The 22,002-nt window shown below is 44.6% G+C and overlaps 1 protein-coding gene across 4 annotated transcripts in view; it reads right to left on the bottom strand.

The window, feature by feature from the left end:
• ACACA (acetyl-CoA carboxylase alpha) overlaps nucleotides 1-22,002 on the bottom strand; it is a 190,277-nt gene that overhangs the window by 28,309 nt on the left and 139,966 nt on the right. For all 4 annotated transcript variants that reach the window (XM_032779354.2, XM_032779350.2, XM_032779348.2 and 1 more), the window contains exons 49-52: nucleotides 20,628-20,724; nucleotides 19,732-19,867; nucleotides 5,263-5,440; nucleotides 1,903-2,015 (exon numbers count right to left, since the gene is read on the bottom strand). In XM_032779354.2, coding sequence (XP_032635245.1) covers nucleotides 1,903-2,015; nucleotides 5,263-5,440; nucleotides 19,732-19,867; nucleotides 20,628-20,724 — 524 coding nt within the window. The remainder of the gene's footprint in view (nucleotides 1-1,902; nucleotides 2,016-5,262; nucleotides 5,441-19,731; nucleotides 19,868-20,627; nucleotides 20,725-22,002) is intronic.

Genomic DNA, 22,002 nt, shown 5'->3' with positions numbered 1-22,002 from the left:
AGCTATGAATCCTGCTTTGACTGACTGGGTTAGGAATTAAGCTGCAGCCTTTTAACTGAGCAGCATAAAGCAGTTCAAGTGAGCATATACTTGGACTCTGTGCTAAGTTCCCAAGATCTGTTGGAGTCTGGGTTATCTATTTGTCTCTAAAGAGACACTGTCAAGTCAAATGTAGCCCAAAATTCAGAGCTGGTGAAAATAAGCTTTTACCAAACCTAAGAACATTAGAAATGTGCATTTCAATCCTACAGAGCCAGTTTATTTGAACAAACATTCCAAATGGAAGTTGCTAATCTGCTTTCTCGGCAGAAAGAAATGCAGGAAATAAACAGCACAGTGAGAAAATATTAAATGAGATTTAAAAAATTTTCATTTTTAAACACGTTTTAGAATGTCATTTGTAACAATACTAAAGATTTTTTTTTTTTTTTTAACCTTGACAGTGTCCCTTTTCAATTATTCTTCTCTTCCAAAGACATAGAGTGGCTGTGGTATATAAATAGTTGTTTTGTTATAAATTTTAAAAAAATTATCAAATATAACAGCAGCAGCAGCAACAGCAACAATTTATCATACATTTACATGGCACCTTTCATACTGAAGGACCCCAAAGGACTTTATAAATTTAAACAGACATACAAACCACATGCCCTGGGAACACGTCCTCCACTACTAAAATATAGTTAATTCTGGACAAGAAGAGCAGCTTTTGAAGAGCATACTGTAGAAATAAGAGATGGGAAAGACCATTTAAAGAGCCCACTCCCCTGAGAGAGAATGTATCTGATATTAAATTGATATTGCTGAATAATCTGTATTTTTGTTTACTGGGTTTGTAACCTGCTTTGGGATCATTTGAAATGAAAGGTACTTTAATAATATCCTTAAAAATTTAGATCACAGTAGTCACAGCTCAGCAAAGTAGTACAACTTTTGAAGTTAGGAGGTGAATAATACTTTATCCAGTTGCAACTGCGGAGGGAACATGTGTAGATAGCTATAATTATTGAAGGTAAAAACAAGCCATGACACTAGGTTTAACCCAGAAGTCACAAATATACTGAACTGGATCCTCGCTGACACCAATTTTACACCAGCTGAGGATCTGGCCCACTAAGTTTTGAGTGAGCTGAGCATACTTAGAAAATTAACCCCAGCGTCAGGACACCTTCATCGTTGTTTGTTACAAAACTCATCAATACTTTAAAAGAAAAATCATGACTGGTGTAGAGAAAATAGATAAGGAAATGTTGTTTACTACTTCTCAGAACACAAGAACTAGGGTCACCAAATAAAATGAATAGGCAGCAGGTTTAAAACAAACAAAAGGAAGTACTTCTTCACACAGTGCACGGTGAACCTGTGGAACTCCTTGCCAGAGGATGTTGTGAAGGCCAAGACCATAACAGGGTTCAAAAAAGAACTAGATAAATTCATGAAAGATAGGCCCGTCAATGGCTATTAGCCAGGATGGGCAGGAATGGTGTCCCTAGCCTCTGTTTGCCAGAAGCTGGGACTGGATGACAGGGGATGGATCACTTGATGATTATTTGTTCTGTTCATTCCCTCGGGGGCTCCTGGCACTGGCCACTGTCAGAAGACAGGACACTGGGCTAGATGGACTCTTGCTCTGACTCAGTAGAGCCATTCTTATGTTAATTGGTTTAAAAAGATACTATACACCCACACTAAATGTTGTAGATGTAAATAAAAAATATCATTCTATGCGAACACACACAACTTGTCTCATCTGGTTTTACTCTCAAATTGGATGGTCGTAAATAAAAATCATCATGAATTTGATAAAATAACTCAGTGCCCCCTTTTTAAGGTCCATAAACACACTCATTAGATATTAGCTGACTGGATCACTGATATGCCAATAATACAATCCAGACATACCTAGTCGCTCTGCCAGACGACTGTAGATTGGGTCCACCCGTCTCATTGTTTTCACCAAATCTTTCCTGCGGAATTTGATTTCTACTGTCCCTTCTGGCTCGAGAACACCTCCTCTGATGAGTGATGAGAAAAGAGAAAGGAAAGGCACTTTCAGGTCGTCAGATAAGGAAAAACACAAAATGGATCAGCACAATTTGTTGTCTAGAAAGTATTTAGAAAAAGAGAAAGACAGACTCTTAGCTACTCTTTACCTGACCCCAAACAGAACATGCATAGGATGTGCATGAGGCCTTATGGAAACATATCAATCTAGTACTACCTCGATACAACGCGATCCGATATAACACGAATTCGGATGTAACCTGGTAAAGCAGTGCTCCGGGGGGCCAGGGCTGCGCACTCGATGGATCAAAGCAAGTTCGACATCATGCGGTTTCACGCCGTAAGGATTTTTGGCTCCCAAGGACAGCGTTGTATCGAAGTAGAGGTGTATTTGATGCAATTTGGTACTAATACATAACTTTTGGAACTCCTGTAGCTCCTTTCAACTTAGGCTCCAAAAGCTCTTGTAGGTGAGTTTTTTGAAAATGTCTTGACAAAAAAAAATATTTTTCATTACAGAAGCTACCTGCTTCCCAGGTCAAAGACACATGATTTGGAATCTATGTTTGACAACTGAAGACAGAAGCTATTTTACTTTCAAGTGCAAAAGAGTGAGAGAAGATAAAAGAAAGGTCAGTGGAGAGGCTCTAAGGAGTGATGGTTGGGGGAGATACATCATTCTGATTGTACAGCAGAGCTTCAGCCTGGATATGATCACAGACTGTACTTGCACAACAAGCTTTTGCAGTCCAACAACAGGTCACTAAGCTACACACTGTTATGCAAAAGTCCTCAATTCTCAAGTCCAGCAAAGCTGCAGAAGCAGCAAGTCCACACTTGTACTGGCACCACAGGATATAGCCACTGAAGGGGCATACGCACCTTTGCGTGTAATTACTCGGAATGTGTTCTCAGCATGCACAGCTGTCAGTGCAAGATACAGCTGGGAACACACTATTGGAAATACACTCTCCTAGAAATTGCTGCAATCGATTCCACACGCTGCAGGGTTATGAGCTAAGTGGTACAAAAAACTCAGAGGTTCTGGCTTGCAGGGGTTTGTGAGAATCTTTTCAATGTCAGGTGGAAGTGAATGAAGGGCAGAACTGCTCCCGTAAAACAGAGTGACGATAAAGGGCCATTGTTGTTGGATATGTCCTTTTAAGTGGGATTCTCAGAGAGGCACTAACAGGTGTGGTAGATTAACATGTGCACAGGGATTAAATCCTAATGATGATGATCCAAACACTTTGTACTCTATAGATCTTCCATCCTGGGATCTCGAGGCCCTTTACAAACAATAATTAGTTCTCATGACATCTGTGAGGCCTGTTACAGAGAGAAAAATTGAAGCAGAGATAGGTTAAGTGACTTGTCCAAGGTCACAGAGAGAGTCTGTGGCATTGTCAGAAACAGACCCAAACACCTTGCTCCCAGTCCTAGACTACAAGACCATCTAATAGCCTCATTTTCAGAATTGCCTGAGTGGGATGAAATAGTCGCAGAACAAAATGAGTCTGAGGATCCAAACTGGAGCTAACACAACTTGTACCTGGAGGTCTCCGAGGGATCCCAACTGGTGCCAACGTACTATCTACCAGGAAGTCTCTGCCTTGCCTTTTCATAACAAAACACGCTGAAGGGGTGTTTGCACAATCCTTGCCTGCACTAACAAGAGGTCTCATTGTCCCGAGCATCCTGACCGTTCACATTTTAAGGAGGGAAAAGATAGATACAGCGATAACCCCCTCCTAAGTTCTGAGATGCAAAGTACAGAAAAAGGAATTCTTCTAACTCTAGATACAGAGGAGACGCGTGTGGCCAAGTGACAGTGGTTTCCCCTGTGTGACCATTCCATTTGTTCTTACACAGCAGGAGAAATAAGTCACTTGGCAATTCTTCATGGAGGCCCATGTGTCACCACTGAGGGCGAAGGAAGTACATGGGAGCGTTCAACAGAGCCCCTTCAGGGTGTCCTAAATTAGCCATCTCAACTATGGCAACTGCTCTAACCAAAAAGGAAGGTGCTTCTTCCAAGGAACACATCCCAAGTCAGCCAAAGCTGATTAACTTTTGGGACTGAATTAAAACGGTGCCACATCTACTCCAGTACACGATGCACCTGGGAGCAAGCTGCTTATTTGGTGTGAGGGGAATGACTTAGCCGGTGAATAAGCACAAAGAGCAACGCTCTCTAATACAACGGGTAACCGGACTGGTTGCATGCATAGTAAAAAGGAGGAGGGAAGTTGCAAGGTGAATTGCAAATGCCCCCACTTTTGTGACTGGAACCCAGAGAAATACATCTGGGGAATTGTGTAACAAGGGTCACATCAGAATAATAATGTTATTTTCACCTTCAGATGTTAGTCTATTTTCCCATCTGCCAGGCTATTTTCAGATCACATGGCTGACCGGATCAAACATTTTAAAAACAGAAATCTAACATGGTCGGGATCTCTCAAGTGTTTGAACTGCTTTGCTGTTCCTTTCTGTAACATAACCTCACCTCTGTCCTCCTTCCCTTGCCTGCTCCAAGTAAAACTCCTTTGATAAGAGCATAGCACTATGCCCTCATAGCTTATCCTGTTTATATTAGTCACTGGTAGGCAGGATTGTTACACCCCTCCAAACTAGCCAGTATCATCTTTTTTTCTTCTTCAGAGGTTGGAGGGCTTGTTTTTAAAAATTCACTTCCAATTGCTCATCATTTTACACCCAGGAATACCAAATACCATGGGTACATTTATGCATGTTACATTTTATAGACCCGTCAGTGATAGCTACACCACTGCTTGTTCAAAGAGCTAAGTATTTCAAAACGCAGCAGCGCTTATTTGTGCTTGCCAAATTGTACCCAGTTATTTCAAAGTGAAAAATCCAGGGGTGCGAAAATCAGATGGTAAGTTGAAGCCTTTCTGCCAAAATGCTTTACAAACATTAACTAATGAGGTCCCACCCAACCCCCTGGAGGCAGGTAAAGGTAAGGGACTTCACTGAGGTGAGGGAGTCAATGGCTGAGTCAAGAACAGAACCCAGGAGTCCTTACTCCCAGTCTCTTGCACTAATCACTAGACAACAGTCCCTTCTTTGATACAGCCAGAAAGCAAACCAACCCCCCTCCTTTATGTACGTAAGAACATAAGACATGCACACAAGACCTGCCTTACAACAAAGCAATGGCGTACTTAGTCTGATATTGTTGTCTTGGAGCAGTACAATATACAGAAAGGAGTCAAGCTAAGTGGGTTCCTTTACCTGCTGTCTCGGTCTGCGTACATCTCCATGTGTCGGGGATTAATGGTGGGATCAATCACAACCCAGGATCCTCCTCTCAGCTCGGCTTGGGGCGGGATGTACACAAGCACTGGCTGTCTATATTCTCTTAGGCCGTCTACAATGTAGGCACCAAACTTCAGCACCTGGTCATACATGTCTGGGAAAAGGACAAAGTAGTTTAAGTTCTTTATCCTCCTCAATCTTAGGCAAATAAAAAAAAACAGAACACTCAGCATTTTCACTGCTGAATTCCTAAGCAGCTCCCCTCAGCACCACCCTACAAGCGCTTCTAGGCATTACCTGGACTTTAAGGGAAGCCATTAGGTTTGTAAAATTGGCCTGGAGTATTTGCAAAAGGGCAATTTTTTGGAGACATCCAAACCTCTTCCCTGTCCCTGGCAAAGAACCAGGAGCATAGACATTCTCATGTTATAAGAGCACTTCTGCTTCCAGGTTCAGCAGCTCCAGTCTGGAGCTTGAGATTTGCTTCATTCCTATTGCATCCAAATAAGTTCATAGCCCCTTATTCTGGGCCACCCGCTTGACATACTCAAGTCTCATAATGAGCCCCACAAAAGGATCCACCCCCAGGGTATCCTACTGAAGAAGTCAATGGGTATTTCTGGGTGCTCGACAATTCAGACCAGATAGATGCCTAAATACAAACTTAGGTGCCTAACTGCAGGTCCCCAAGTTTGAAAAGTTTTCCATATACTTTTATTCACATAAAATCTAGCGAGAGAGAATGTGCGGCGCAGCACAAAGGGCTATAAATACTTTGCATATCACCATAACGAGTGCAGTTCATTTTTTTTCTCTGCTGTGAAAACTATTTTCATCCTTTCCTTCAATCAAGAACAGCGGAAAGGATTTTGCTGAAACTTAACAATAATAATTGCACCACCACGCAGAGTCAATCCATGGAAACTGTCAGCCTCAAAGGTGATTTAAAAGAAAGTAACAAATATGACATGATAGGAGTTTATCATGGAAACAATTAAGCAGCTTCAAGTGCATACATTGTTACACACTCCATTATATATAGAATCGCTGACTCAAATATGTTAGAGATGGAAAATACCTACTAGGATCATCCAGTCCTTCTCTTTGTCAAAGGAATACATTTTCCAGTGCTTTGTTAAGCTTTGATTTGGAAGTCCAAAACTTGTAGATTTCCCCTACTTCCTTAGAGAGACCATTCAACAGCCTAACAGATAATCTTGTCAGGAATTTTTACATGGTATTCAGCATGTGTTTTCCCTTTGTTAGTTTCAGACCGTTACTCCCTGCATCATACTACATAAGCTCTGCCCCTTCTTGGTGCGTGACTCCTTTAAATATTTGTAGACTCCTTAGTCGTTGCTTAGGTAACCTACAAATACTCATCTCTTTCAAATATTTTCCTCCTAATACAGTCCCTTCAAGACCTTTGATCATTTTTGTTGCTCTTCTCTAAACTCCTTCCAATTAGTCAATAACTCTGCAGTGTCATGATACCCCAAAATAACTAGTATTCCAGATGTGTTTGCACTAAAGCAGTGAAACAAGGGTGTTTTCCTCTCTGCTCCATGACACAATGCCTTTACATGCCAAAATCATATTGGCCTTTTGTAATAGTCATATAAAAGGCTATATACATCCATCCACCTTAAGTACTTATATAAGCCCCATTACCACCGCATCTGAATCACCTCACCACCTTTTGACGTATTTATGCTCATAAGAACCTTGTGAGGTAGAGAAGCACCATTTTACAAAGGGGAACTGAGGCAGAGAAACAATGAGTGACTTGCCTAAGGTCACCCAGGAAGCTTGGGGGAGAGCAAGGAACTGAACCCAGGGACTCACAAGTACCAGACTAGCACCTTCACCACTGGGCCTCTGGGGTCCTCTCAAACACCCGCATATGTACTAAAGGACGCTGCGTGTGCAAAGAATGCTTCTTTATACAGTTCATTCTCTGAACACCCTAGACAAATAGTTTAAAATCCTTTAAGTCAGTCCAAACAATGCTGAAGAGAAGAATCATCTATTTCCTGCTGATATACATGTGAATATATATAAATGCTAAATACTGGAGACGGGGAACAAAACTCCAAACTCTTCATTTGTCCCGAGAAAAGAAAAGAGAGGCCTCAAAAAGAGTGACAAATTTATTACTAATTATACAATTACTTTATTATGCAGTGCTAGTAATAAACCACTCGAAGTACTTTCAGCTAATTCTAGTGTTAAGAAAATAATTGCTTGATTCAAATTATTTTAACTGAATTAATTCTTCATTAGACATTTTTTACTGGTGCTACATAATAAAATGATTGTGTAATTAGCGCTTCATTTTTCACCCCTGCCAAGAGTATATATTTTACTTGGACAAGTGTAGGGGGAGACAAGTGCCACTTGTTTGGATTGGGGAGGTGGAAGAGGAATAGGGAGACAGAGGGAAAGAGCGCGCTGTATGCGCACTCAGGAGAGACTATGTGAAAGGTCTCATTTAGGGCTTGATTGAACTTGCCTCACTGAGGTCAGTAGGAGTTTTGCTGCTCTGAATGGGAGCACGATCGGGCCTTTAAACTACCCAGAGGCATGGCCTTCAGAACAAAAGGTTCCTTCTCTGTCTTTCCCTTTCTGGGCCCATGCATTAAGCATATGAAATGCAAAAGCACTCACTTCCCCTGCAACCGCCTGGCAGCCTTAACTTGATATTGCTTACATCAAAGACCCATTGGCCTGCCTCTCCTGCACACCCAAAACTCACACTGAGATAAACTGACGCAATCCTTGGGCACGCAAAATTCCCGCTGAAGTCAATGGATCCAGCACGAAGGATACAAAACTCCCTCTGATTCAATCAGCTTGATGCCCTTGTGCAGCCAAACTTCCAGTGAAGTACTGCGAGTTTGGTGTCTATGAAGGATGCATGATCTGGCCATAACTGCTACCTGTTTTGTTTTAAATGACAATTGTTTTTAACAATGATCCAAAGAATACCCTAAACGTTCCACTTATGTCAGCTTCATGGCTTCTTTGTACCTGATCAGACGGGAAGGGGGCCACCGTGGTTCTTTCACGTACACTGGAATATTTCAGATGTTTGTCAAGACTCTTTATGGTAAGGAATGGAAGAAACTGACACATAACATCATTCTGTTTGCTGGAATGTCACATTCGTGCTCCCCTTTAAAAAAGCTGTGTTGACTCTTCCCCAACAAATCGCGTATAAATAATCTAGACCCCATCACTGTATATGTAGAGTAGGGATTATTTTTTCCAATGTGCACTACTTTGTACTTATAAACGTTGAATTTCATCTGCCATTTTTATTGCCCGGTCACCCAGTTTTGTGAGATCTCTCTGTAACCGCCCACAGTTGTCTTTGAACGTAACTATCTTGAATTCATTTTGTATCGTCTGCAAACTTTGCCACTGTTCACCCCCTTTTTCCACATCATTTATGATTATGGTTAACAGCACTGGTCCCAGTACAGCTCCTTGGGGGATGCCACTGTTCACATCTCTCCATTGTGAAAACTGACCATTTTTTCTTACCCTTTGTTTTCTATCTTTCATCCAATTACTGATCATGCAATTTCCTCTGATCCCAGGGCTACTTAGTTTCCTTAAGAGTCTTCGGTGAGGGACCTTGTCAAAGGCATTCTGAAAATCCAGATACACTATATTAACTAGATCACCTTTATCTACGTGCTTTGTTGACTCCCTCAAATAATTTTAATAGATTGGTGAGGTATGATTTCCCTTTACAAAAGCTATGCTCAAATAAGGAGTGCATGATCTGGTCCTCCAGTACTATAATATAATCACTGTGATGCCTTGTACAAGTTTCTATACTATAGAGCCAATTCACAGCAGGGGAAACTGAGGCATAATTTATGTGGTTACAAAAAACAGTTACCCAGACTTTTTTATATATTTAACAATAAAAAAAACCTTGCACTTCTATAGCACCTTTCATCCTAAAGCCCTTTGCAAACATACTTAGCTAAGCAAAACAATATCATAGTGAAATAGGTATTGTTATAATATCTGTTTTACTGATGGTGAAAGTGAAATAACAGAATTGCTGAAGGTCATTCAAAATGCAGTGAAGAGAATCCAGGAATACCGATTCCTAGTCCCCTGGTCTAGCCACTAGAAAACACATGCTCCCTGTATTATATTAATAGTGTATTTGAGTACGAAAATACAAAACATTTACCACAATGTGATAAATACCTTTACTGCAGCATTTGTATTGTTAGAATGGGAAATATCACACTGAATTTAACTACTGCAGATGGTAAATGGTGCCATATTTTAATGGTGCCCACAGTCTGTGTTTTCATTGTTGGGGCAGAACTAGTGCCTTTGCAGGGCAAAGATTTTAAAAACAGTTATTACTGTAACTTAACATACTGAATATAGTTTAAAAAGTTATCATGGCAAAGAGCAAGAGACTAGCCACCTTTAAGAACTAAATGGTTGCACAACTGTGTTCAGAAATACAGATATTTATGCTGAGTATATGAGCAAAGACAATTAAAGCTGGAATTCCTCAGTTTGTCTTTTTAAATTGCCTTTTTGTACATTTGAACATAAATAAAGAAGACCCCAGCAAACTGGGGAAAAAATTAACATGAACGGAACTTCCTGGCCAGATTTCACTCCAATATGAATTCAAACCTGGGAATCATAAACACTCGAAAAGCAGAGTGTCGATTGGAAATGCTTACAAACCTTTCAGAAGAGCAGTGCTGTTTGTTATATAGCATGATAGTCTGTCCATGTAACATGCACTTTCACATTCAATATCTAGGTGTTTACCTGCAGTGTGTGCCTGCATCTACTATATACAGATATAAAATCTGCCAGAAACTGTTATTATACTGTATGGGTAAATATTGGCAGTCAGATGCATCAAGCATGCTAGAAAGGCTGCAGACAGCTTTTTTTGTTTCTGTAATGACGGGCAATATGCCCTACTCCCTCGAAACTGGAACAGATCTCATCAGTTTGTCTGGATTACCAGATAGGACCTGAAGGTAAACACCAAGCATACATCAGCTACATATACATAATGTACCTCATAAACCCATTAAATATAAGCAGTGCTGTATTTCAACATCCAGGTAATCAGAGATTTAAAATGGCCTTTTCATTCTGGTTGAAGTTTTCAATAATTTTTTTTTTATTGTTATTTATAACTGGTCCCAGGAAAAAATAATAAGTGTAACATGAAAAACCAACCGAGAGTGACCCTGTAGCACCAGCAGTGATGCAGTTTAATATCACTGGGATTTGCATCCTATCAAACTATTCATGCTGAGTCTGAGACCCTGGTGCTAATTTCTAGTAAATTTCACGCTTGATGTCTCACTGTTGTGGGTCATTGCCGGTTCGTCTAAATAAACTGCTTCCAAATGGCTCCTCCATTTAAATATTCAAGCCAGTTTTTATAATTTAATTTTGCATTATGCTGAATAGCCTTCCGGCCAGATACAGCTCACTGGGGAAACCACCAATACCACCGTGATATGCCTTTATTTATTTTATTTATTTTACTGCTTGAATTAGACCTCCTAGGCTGACTAGTAAAGAGGTTCCCCCTCCCCCCCAAACTAATGTCAATTTTCAGCATAGCAAGAGCTGTCTCTAATCTTTTCCTACTCATTACACACAATTTTGGAGTCATTTTATCCACAGTGCAGTCGGCTCCTGGCAGTGTGTTTGTGTGCACTGCGGGGTGGCATAATTGTTTATTTTCCCTCCCTGCATAATCCCCAGCTAGCACTGAAACCAAAACTGCAAACAACTCCCCAAGGGATGTCGAAACTGACAAGAGAGGCTGACACTTTCTACCAGGTCCTTTTACATGAGATAATATGGAGAAAACATCCTGACCCGTATGTAAATCAAAATGGCTCTATTCTTCACCTTCTCCTCCTGTGCTGTTCTTGCCTCCTCCAAGCTTATTCATAGTAATATTAAGTGATATGCAAATACAAATATTGGCACTTTTGCTATATAGCTCCACAGCCCTGCCCTGTAGCTCTGATTCCAAAGCAAAATTCAGTTTTCAAGGGACATGACTAACAAAGGGCAAGTCCTCAAAGAGCATGGGAAGCAGACACAACAGCAACAACTCAGTCAGACTACATTCTATTGCTTCTTCTATGAGAGAATCTCAGCACACTTTACAAGCATTAAAGAATTAAATCTCACAGCAATAGTAGAGAAACAGAGATATACAGATGTCAAGGGTGCATAGCAAAGTGGCAGAGATGGGACTAGAACTCAGATCTATTGAGGCCCATCATCCTGTGTTGTGAGCAGTGACTAGGTTTCCTCTCTTGAAGATATCCTCATTCTCGGAGTATTCTGCTAACCAAATGGTGTTCTTTTCCTGTCATGCTAAAGAGACTAGCAGGCACTGTAACTTTTCTTCTCGGTGTTTGTTTATTTAAAGTTTACAGCACTTTCCTGGCACTTCACAAAATTTAAAATAGTAATAACTGGTCCAAAATTCCAACAGATGGAGCAGCTTTATATTGTTCAATCCACATGACCTGACACCATTGCCTGCAGAGTCAATTTGGAAACAACCCTTGATATGACAATAATACAATATGAAATTATCAATGATCGTTACCCGCACAGCAGCATATGCCAATAACTTTTAAAAAAAAAAAATGTAACGCCGTTGGCTAAACCAGCCCCATAACAAAGCTGTGAGGATCCTTCCAAGCAGTAGGAGTGTCCCAAGATTAGGGTTTAATTGGTCCAGGTTAGAAGCTGTAAATTCTGTTAGCAACTAAGCTGCTGTTAAAATCCAATTACCCGTTTTCAGTGCTGTTGATCTGGGCAATTCCTATCACTGTTTAGGAGGGTATGCGTACAAATAATGCAGTGCTGTTTAAGCTCAACAGAAAAAACGGTTCCTCACCTTCTCGTAACTGTTGTTCTTCGAGATGTGTTGTTCATGTCCATTCCAATTAGGTGACTTCCAAGCCTAAATTCTGGAGGCGAGGCCACAGTTGACTTTTGATTGGAGTACTGCTCTACCAAAGGCCGCATTGTCTCTGGCCTGCTGGGTGACCGCATAATGTGCAGTGAATGTGTGTATGGAGGACCATGTCACCGCTTTGCAGATTTCCTGGGTGAGAACCTGCACCGGAATACCCCGGAGGAAGTCTGCGCTCCGGTGGAGTTCGCCATGCAAACAGGAGCAGGCACCCCAGCCAAGTTGTAGCACTCCCAGATGCAGGATGTGATCCATGACGAAATTCGTTGGGAAGAGACTGTCTGCCACAGCTACAAAGAGTTGAATAGACTTCTGGAATGGCTTCGTTCTCTCGACATAGAAGGCTCGTGCTCTGTGAATATCCAATGAGTGCAGCCTCTGCTCCCTCCGACCTGAATGGATAGAACACTGGGAGGAAAATGTCCTGGTTGATGTGGAATTGGGAAACCACCTTCGGGAGGAAAGTTGGGTGTGGTCTGAGCTGAATCTTGTCCTCACAGAACACAGTGTAGGGAGGCTCTGAGGTTAGGGCCTTCAGCTCAGACACCCTTCTGGCTGAGGTTATCACCACCAGAAACACCACCTTGTAAGAGAGACAGAGCATGGAGCATATCAGGAGTGGTTCAAAGGGCAGCCCTGTCAACCTGGAAAGGACCAGACTGAGGTCCCAGGCTGCGACCAGCTGTCGGACATGCAGGTATAGCCTGTCGAGCCCCTTGAAGAAACGGCTAACTACAGGGTTGGCAAAAAACCGACCGGTTCTCCTCACCTGGATGGAAAGCCGAGATAACAGCCAAGTGAACCCTTACTGATGACATGGACAGCCCCTGCTGCTTAAGGTGGAGAAGGTAGCCCAACGGTATAGAGGCGAGAGTGGGTGACAAACCGTGTTGTGTTGATCAGATTGAGAATGTCTTCCACTTGGCTAGGTAGGTAACCCTAGTGGAGGGCTTTCTACTCCAAGGAGGACTTGTCTTATTAGGTCTGAACAGGAAAGCTCCAGTAGATTCAGCCATGGAGCTTCCATGCTGTTGAGGTGTAGTGACTCGAGGTTCGGGTGCTGGCGATGACCATGATCCTGGATCAGTAAATCCGGGAAGAGCAGCAAAGTGACTGGGGCTTCCATGGACATTTGCAGGAGTGATGCGTACCAGTGCTGGCAGGGCCAGACTGGAGCTATATCATCACTGAAGCCTGTTCCCTCCATATCTTGAGGAGAACCTTGTAAACGAGCGAAATGGGTGGGAACGCGTTAAGGAGATCGTCTCCCCATGGCAGAAAGAATGCGACCCCGATGGAAGCCCGCCTGAGAATCAGGAAGAGCAAAACTGCTGACACTTCCTGTTGTGCTTTGTGTCAAATAGGTTTATCTGGGGAAATCCCTACCGAAGGAAGATGGAGGAGTTTGCAACATCTGGGCATAAGGACCACTCGTGGCCATGGAATGGACCTGCTGAGATAGTCCGCCAATTCATTCTGTACCCTGGGAGGTACGATGACTGCAGGTGTATTGAACATTCTATGCAGAAGTCCCACAACATGAGGGCTTCCTGGCACAGAGGAGAGCAGCGTGTACCTGTTTGTTGATACAGAACAGCGCCATGGTGTTGTCTGTCATCACTGATGGACATTTCCCTGATAAATGGGTATAGAAAGTCTGGCATGCCAGGTGCACCACTCTCAGCTCTCTGACACTGATGTGGAGAGAGAGCTCTGCCTGAGACAAGAGGCCTTGAGTCCTGAGGTCCCCCAGATGTGCTCCCCAGCCCAGAGCTGATGTGTCCGTCACTAAGGAGAGAGATGGCTGAGGACTAGAGAAGGGGACCCCTGCACATACTACTTGTGGGTCGAGCCACCACAGGAGGGAGTCGAAAACCTGACAGGGTAGGGTTACAGCCCTGTCCAAAAATTGTCCCTTGATGGCCAATACACCGAAGCTAGCCATGACTGAAGAGGCTGAAGTCCGAGTCTGACATGCTGCACCACATAGGTACAGGCTGCCATTTGTCCTAGAAGTTTCAGGAAGTTCCTTGCTGTAGTGGTGGGGAACTGCCTGATACCTTGAAAGATGTTGCCGAGGTCTTGGAACCTCACCTCCGGGAGGTATGCCCTGGCCTGGGTTGAGTCCAGCATTGCCATATAAATTCTATCTGCTGAACTGGAGACATCAATTTCCCCTCATTCAGAAGAAGGCCCAGATTGTCGAACATCACTCTGACGAAGCTGACCTGTGCCTCCATTTGAGCTCTGGAGCGGCCCTTGATGAGCCAATTGCCGAAGTACGGTAACACAACTGCCGTGCACTTGGTGAACACTTGAGGAGTCGCTGACAGGCCAAACGAGAGGACTGTAACAGAGTGGCTGTTGTTCACCACAACCCTGAGGTATTTTCTGTGGGCCAAGTTATAGCTATGTGAAAGTACACACCCTTCAAGTCGAGGATGGTGTACCAGTCTCCAGGATGCAATGAACGGATGGTGGAGGCCAAAGAGATCATGCAGAACTTGAGCTTCTTCATGAAGTTGTTGAGTTCTCGCAGGACTAGGATGGGCCTGAGGCTGCATTTGGCTTTTGGTATTAGGAAATATCAGCAATAGAAACCTTTGCCTTCTGCTCCTGAGAAACATCTTCCATTGCCCCTAGTGAAAGGAGTGAGTGCACCTCCTGGATAAGGAGTCGCTTGTGAGAGGAGTCCTGAAGAGGGACGGGGAAGAGGGGGAAGAAGGGCACAGAACTGGATGGAGTATCCTCTCTCTACTGTGCGGGGCACTGGGTGGTCCAAAGTGATACGAGACCATGCACAGTAGAAAGGGGATAGTCGGTATGGGAAGGTAAGGCAGGGTAGATCCAATTCTTGTTCTGGTGCACTGTCCTCAACCGAACCTTCAAAAGGTCAATTTGGGGCCGGGAGGTGGTTTGGATTGGCCAGATCCCTGGCCTGAGGATGGGTTCAGCCTTTTTCTGCCACTCCTATTCCTCCTCTGGGAACTGCCCTGTTGGTTCTGTTGTTGGTAGAACTGCGGAGGAGATTGTGGTCTGAAATGTTTCTGCTGTGTGGCAGGAGTACGGGGGCCCAGTATTGGAGGGTGGCTCTTGAGTCTTTTAGGCTATGAAGCCTTTTATCTGTCTTTTCAGAAAACAGAGTCACACCCTCAAAAGGGGAAGTCCTGAATGGTCTGCTGGACCTTGTATAGCAGACCTGAAACTTGGAGCCAAGAACCCTTTCTCATGGCCATGCCTGTAGCCATCACCCTGGAGGTTGCAACAGCTCTGTGTAGCGCCGCCTGCCAGGAAGCTCGTGAGATGCGCTTGCCTTCCTCAACCAAGGCCGAGAACTCGGCACAGGAGCCTTGTGGCAGCAGCTTTGCAAATTTTGCCATTGCTCCACATGTATTATAGCAGCGCCTGCTAATTTAAATGAGGAGATGGAACCCGCCCATAGAATAGACCTTTCTACAGAAAAGGTCGAGTCTTTTCGCTTCCCTGTTCTTAGGAGAAGGTCCCTGGTAATCCTGCCACTCGCACTGGTTAGCAGCATCCACGACCAGGGAATCAGGCGGTGGGTGCTCATAACCCTTCAATGGCACAAAGTAGCGCTTTTCATTGTGGGCTTGGCTGTGGGGGGCAACGAGGCTGCGCTCTGCCATAACATTTTGGTCATGGCACATATAGTTTTGAAGAGAGGGAGGGCAATGCATGCGGGTCCAGAGGGCGCTAGGATATCCAACATGGAATCTGCATCTTCTATTACCTCCTCTGCCTGAATGTGCAGGCCCTGGGCAACTCAGAGCAGTAACTGCTGGAACACCCTGTTGTCCTCCAGAGCTGGGGCTATAGTGGTGCCCGCCAGTGCTTCATCTGGCGAGGAGGAGGAGGAAGCCCCCAAAAAGGATGGCTGTTCCCGCTCCTTGGCACCCACAGGGTTCTGTGACTCCTGGGGATCCCAGGCTGGCGCTGACTTGGACGATGCCATGCCCATAGATGCCTGGACGGAGGAAACCATGCTGGGGCTGCAGGCGTTGCTGCCGATGCACGCACCGATGTTAATGTCGGTGCCGATGTCAGCACAGTTGCAGTCGTCTGTGCCAATGCTGGTGCTGATGGTGCCACAGCCAACGGCATCAATGTACGCAGTGGTGGTGCCTCAATAGCTGGCTGCGGTGCCTGAGAGATCTCCTGGGCTGCAGGTCCCTGAAGCAAGGAAGGCAGAATGAAAGTAGCCAAGGCTACTGATGTTGCTGCTGAGCGTGACCCTTAGTTCTGTCCCTGGCTCTGTTGGGAGGCCCAAGGTGTCCAGAAGGGCCAGTGTGCTGGGTTCTCCCACTGCAGGGGCCACGGTGCCAGGTAAGCTTGCCTCTCCTGCCGTGACCTGGACCTCCTGCTCCTGGTGGTGCCAGGGCGATAAGAGTCAGACTCTGACTCCGAGGTCTCAGAGGAGGAAGACCACGGAGGAGCTGTGCTGCGGGGCACCAAGAGCTTGGGGACTGGGCTCTTGTTCCCAAACGACTGGTGTCAGAGGGCTCTGTGGAGAAGGTGAGCACTGGGACAGCATAGCCGGTTTCTCTCTTGACTGTACTGCAGGGCAGACCGGTGCTGTCAACACTGGCAGTGCGTCCCTCCTTGGAGGTGAGAACAGCGCCGTGAGGTGCAACGAGTCCTGAGCCGCATTAAACACCACCGGGGTCTACGAGAGCTTCAGCTGCTGACTCCTGATGTCCGGCAAGCAGGGTGGGGCCGGATTCACCCACCTTCGGGGGCAGGAGTCAACATGGACTTCACAGGTGACATGGAGCAGTGGCCCAACTGGGGTATCTCAGTCTCCAGCTCCTTAGATTTAGCCAGGGGAGAACAATCCCTCTCCGGCTTCTTTTTCTTCTGAGGCACTGGCGATTGAGACCGGTGCCTAGCCGCCGGGTGGACGCAAGAGGAGCCATGACGGTGTCGAGAGTCTCAGGAAGAGTCCTTTCTTGGCACCGATTCCCTGGATGACAGTGCAGGGGCGCTCTGCACTGAGGAGGAGGTGCTGGGTCCCAGGTCTGATGGGGGTGAAGAGCTGCCTCCATGAACAGAATTTTGAGCCGCTGTTCCCTCTCTTGCAAAGTTCTGGGGCGGAACTTGCGGAAAATTCTGCAACAGTCCTGTTGGTGACCCTCACCTAGGCATCTTTAACATGGAGTGTGTGGGTCACTTTTTGGCATGTGCTTAGGGCAGACCTTCACTTTTTGAACCCCAGGGACTGTGGCAAACCACGGCTCCGGGGATCGGGGGGGAATCCCCAACAAACTTTAAATAACTAACTATAACAACAACTATTAATGACAGATAACAGAAAAGGTGCGTGCTAAAGCAAGGGCTATGGGATGTTCCAGCCACCGTCACTGGTGGGTCAACAGGGCTCTATATTGAGCACCATGAAGGCGCGACTGTAGGGGGCGCCCGGGTCAACCCGACGGATGCTGCTGTGGGGAAAAATTTCTGGCTGTTGCGCACGTGACACATGCACACACCTAATTGGCATGGACATGAACAAGCACTCGAAGAAGAACTTACATTCCAAGCACTGCACACCCCAGGTTATTCCTGTTACCCTCCAGCTGCCTACAAATGATTAGATAGGAACAAATCAAGCCCTAAGAATCCCACTCTGTCGTCAGTCAAAGGAGATACTGCCAGGTAAGACATTCCTTTCCTCTCCCAGGTTGGAGAGCAGGCACAGCTAGATTACTGGCCTGGCTGTGCAGAGTATCACTATTGGGGATGCACCCCCCTGTAGTAACCGGATTTGTTGTTTTAACTATTACACAAATATTCCAGCCTAGTAACCAAGATATAAGGAATCTAAAAGGGTAAATCTTCAGTAATGGGTACAGGGAGGTAAACGTAAAAAACTCTATTATTGGAGACATGGCCAGCCTGAAAACCATATATTATAAACAAGTGTTTCTTTACCTATGTATGACTCCCTCACAGTCTGTGCATCTCTTACCCTAGACAATGAAAATCAGTGATGGCACTTCCAAGTTCTCAGTGCTGTAGCATTTGGGTTGCAAACACCTGATGGAAATTTGTCCTTGCTGTAAAACCCGTGTTTTCAATGCAATTTAAAAGAACAGAGGCAACATTTTTCTGTGGGTGCTGAGGGTTTGTTTTTATAAAATTAATTCTTTTTTGAAAAAGTGGAGTTGTCACCCTTAGGCTTGTCTATACTGGAGTTTCACACTGAGATAAGGTGTCAGCACAAGTCATGGATAACCTGGACACGGATTGTCTACACCAGAGGCTTGCACAAATGCAGCTATATTGGTGTAAAAAATCCAGCGCAGACAAAGCCTGCCAGTGTAGACAAGGCCAATGAGCCTAAAACCCACAGCAATGCACCTTCAAGATCCACTTATAAAGAACACCGGAAGGAACTGCCACCTCCTAAGCAAAGAATGTTCAAAAGAAGCCCTGCCAGCCAGAGGAGACGGTGGTGCAAAGCCTGAACAATGCAGTTCTCAAATCGGCTACAGCTGATTTTTTCTCCCAGTTTAAAGGGCCAGCTACCAGCAAAGACTATGCATGGAAACTGCAGAGTTCTGGTGACCACACAGCAAAAGTGACGGAAGCTCTCTTTAAGGTTAGTAAAAGGGGCTAAATTTCTCAATTATTTTAGAACCAAGGGGTTTGGGTGTCAGATACCTTGAGATTTTCCCAGGCAAATCCATGGAGTTTCATGTATTTGGGATAATTATGCCCTGGTGTTGGCTTTGCTATGGTTTCATATTTAACTAACAAACAGTCCAACCATGTCCCCTGACTCCATTACATATGGTTCCATTTTGTGGGGTAGAATCATAATTGCGTTCTATAACCTGGCTGAAATCTGGTGCCTTTCCAAGACTTCCATCTGGGAATGAACTGAAATGCAATACAAATTAGAGCAGCATCAAAACAGGGGCAGGGCACAACCTTGACGTAAGCAGGATCTCTGAACTCAGATGTATTCGTAGTATCAATTGGTCCAAGTATCATAAAGGTTAGAAAGTCTACAGTTACCCCTGTTCATAGTAATTCTGTAGGGCAAGTCATATATGCTTCAATATTCCTGCAGTCAGCTCTTGTCCACATCATAAGAGAGACTGGACCCAGGCTGCAGCCAGAGAGGATGAAGCAGACAAGTCTGTGTGTGCTATGCTAGGAGAAGGCAGGTGTGCACTGGTTACACAGGACTACTAAGAGAGATAGCTGTTCTCCACTATAACAAAGGTCAACTAGAAGAGGAAAAAAAACCCCTGTAATCCTAAAGGGAAGTCGTTGACACTGTCAAAGCACATCACACAACCTTTAGGTCTGTGTCCCCATAAGAACCGTTTGTTTCTCTTGATATCAAGAACCAAACTAACGGTCATTCCCAGCACATGAAAATATATCAATGGGTTGATAATCACCTTTCATTCCACCAGAAAAGCCTCTCCAGTTGGCAAAGACCATCAGAGGGAGTCCCTCCCGGTTGAAGTCTTTGATAGCCTGAGCAGTCTTAAAGGCAGAGTCCGGGAACCACACCTGACCAGCCTGTTGGATTATCTGTTGAGGGGGGAAATGGTATGATTTGAATGTTTTGTTAACGTGAGACTTACTATCAGAAGAAAACTAATAGATACAGCAAGAGCTCCAATCTGAAACCAATGCTGACCAGCGTAACAACCTGTTATAAATATTACAAGGCCGTGGCTGCACTGGAAGACTGATGCACAAAGGAACGAAAGGGCACTGACTCTAAGAGTTTACAAAATAAGATGCTGATCCTGCAACTGACTTCATGTGAGCAGATCTCTGCACCCATAGAGAGCTCCACTGACTTCAGTGCAATGAAGGAGATGAAAAGAGCACTAAGGAGAGAGGAAGCAGGAGTGGAGACATAGGCAGGCCAAGAGACATGAACATAAAAAAGAGCAAGAATTTCACAAACGGGGGCAAGGTGGCCCGAGCAGCAGGAGAGGATGATGATTTTGGCTTCTAGGTTTCCTGATTCTAAGACTTGTGCTTTAGCCATAAGCTCCTTCCCCTCTTTCAAAACAGAGCAGGGCTAGCCTCCACACAGATAAGCCATCTCCTGCCCGTATATTCAGTATGTCCAAGGCTTTCTCTCTGTACGAACAAAGCCAGCCAGCAAGACAGCCCACTCACCAGCTCTGAGAACAGCATATTAGCACACAGCCAAAGGCTGATCAGTTTCTTGTCTTGCAGGCCAATCTTCCAATAAACACAAAGAAACTTTTCAAAGAGGCATCTGCAGAGAATGACTTTAACCAAACCCCAGCATATGTTCAACAGCAAAACCTACCTTGGCCTCAGAGTCCAGGTTTGCAGGATCAGCAGGGATACTTAACTCCACTGTTCGGGTTTCTACGGCAACTACTCCTACAGGTATTCCTCCCAGTCTGAAACCAGATGAAACAAATCAAAACCCACATATTTTATCATTGTACAACTAGTCATTTTTTTCTAATCTGGGATCAAAACACTTGAGAATAAAAACGAGACAAACAATGCAAATGAATGGAGGGAAGAGTTCACGCATGTGGCTGGATCATTTCAGAGCTAGCTTTACAGCTCTCAGAATAAGACCTATTTATAAAACTAATACCCCCCAACAAACCAGAGCAAAACAAACTGAAGCCTAGCATTTCGCACTAGGTATGGGACAGTTATGCACTTGCACAGGGCTGCATCTCTCCTAGCATGCCACTGCACAGATTTCCATAGAATCATAGAATATCAGGGTTGGAAGGGACCTCAGGAGATCATCTAGTCCAACCCCCTCTGCTCAAAAAGCAGGGCAAATTCCCAGACACTTTTTTTTTAAACCCCAGTTCCCTAAATGGCCCCCTCAAGGATTGAGCTCACAACCCTGGGTTTAGCAGGCCAATGCTCAAACCACTGAGCTATCCCTCCCCCCGCCCCATGAAACTGAAACTGTAACTGTCTTCATCAGGAAATATAACCTTGAAGACCCAAGCCTTCTGAGCCGCCTATTTACAATCCCAATGATCCTTCCATCCACTACCAGTTGATCAAAATCCCTATATACCAAGACTGTATGACCCAGCCACCCCAATTACCCTGCACACTATACAGGGATCCCCCAAAAGTGAGGAATGGTGATGGGCAGATGGAAGGTTAGTGTTTTATCTATTAACCCTCACAGCTGCTGGGTCATTACGGGGGATAAAGGGGTCTGGTATATGAGCACAAGGAGGCAGGATAACACGTGTGTCAGGGAAATTCAGCCTCACTCTCCATTCAGTCTAATAACTTCCTAAGACAAAAGGCAGCCGCTTGTGGCAACAGCTGCTTGCAATGACTTCCTGATGTTGCACAAAACGGAGTCCTAGCATAGACAACTCCTCTCTACTCAGCCATCTCAAGTTGGATGACAAGCACCCCAGGCACCAAAAGTGACAAGTCCGATGTGCACTAGGGGGTTTGAAAATATTCCTATTCACAATGATTAAGAGTCCGGCTGGAAACTCGTAATTGCAGAAGCCGTCTCAAATCGGTAACTTATAACGTCTATATTAGGACCCATGTGACCTAATAAAGAACATCTTTATCCAAGTATTACATTTATTTATTGAACTTGAAAACAGCTCAAAACAACTTCTGTTTTCCATTATACTTCATATAAATTTCATCAGGCTAGCACATGAAGATGCTAC

Source organism: Chelonoidis abingdonii, chromosome 20 (assembly GCF_003597395.2).
Source record: "Chelonoidis abingdonii isolate Lonesome George chromosome 20, CheloAbing_2.0, whole genome shotgun sequence".
Taxonomy (NCBI): Eukaryota; Metazoa; Chordata; order Testudines; family Testudinidae; genus Chelonoidis; species Chelonoidis abingdonii.
This window is presented reverse-complemented; position numbering and strand designations above follow the sequence as displayed.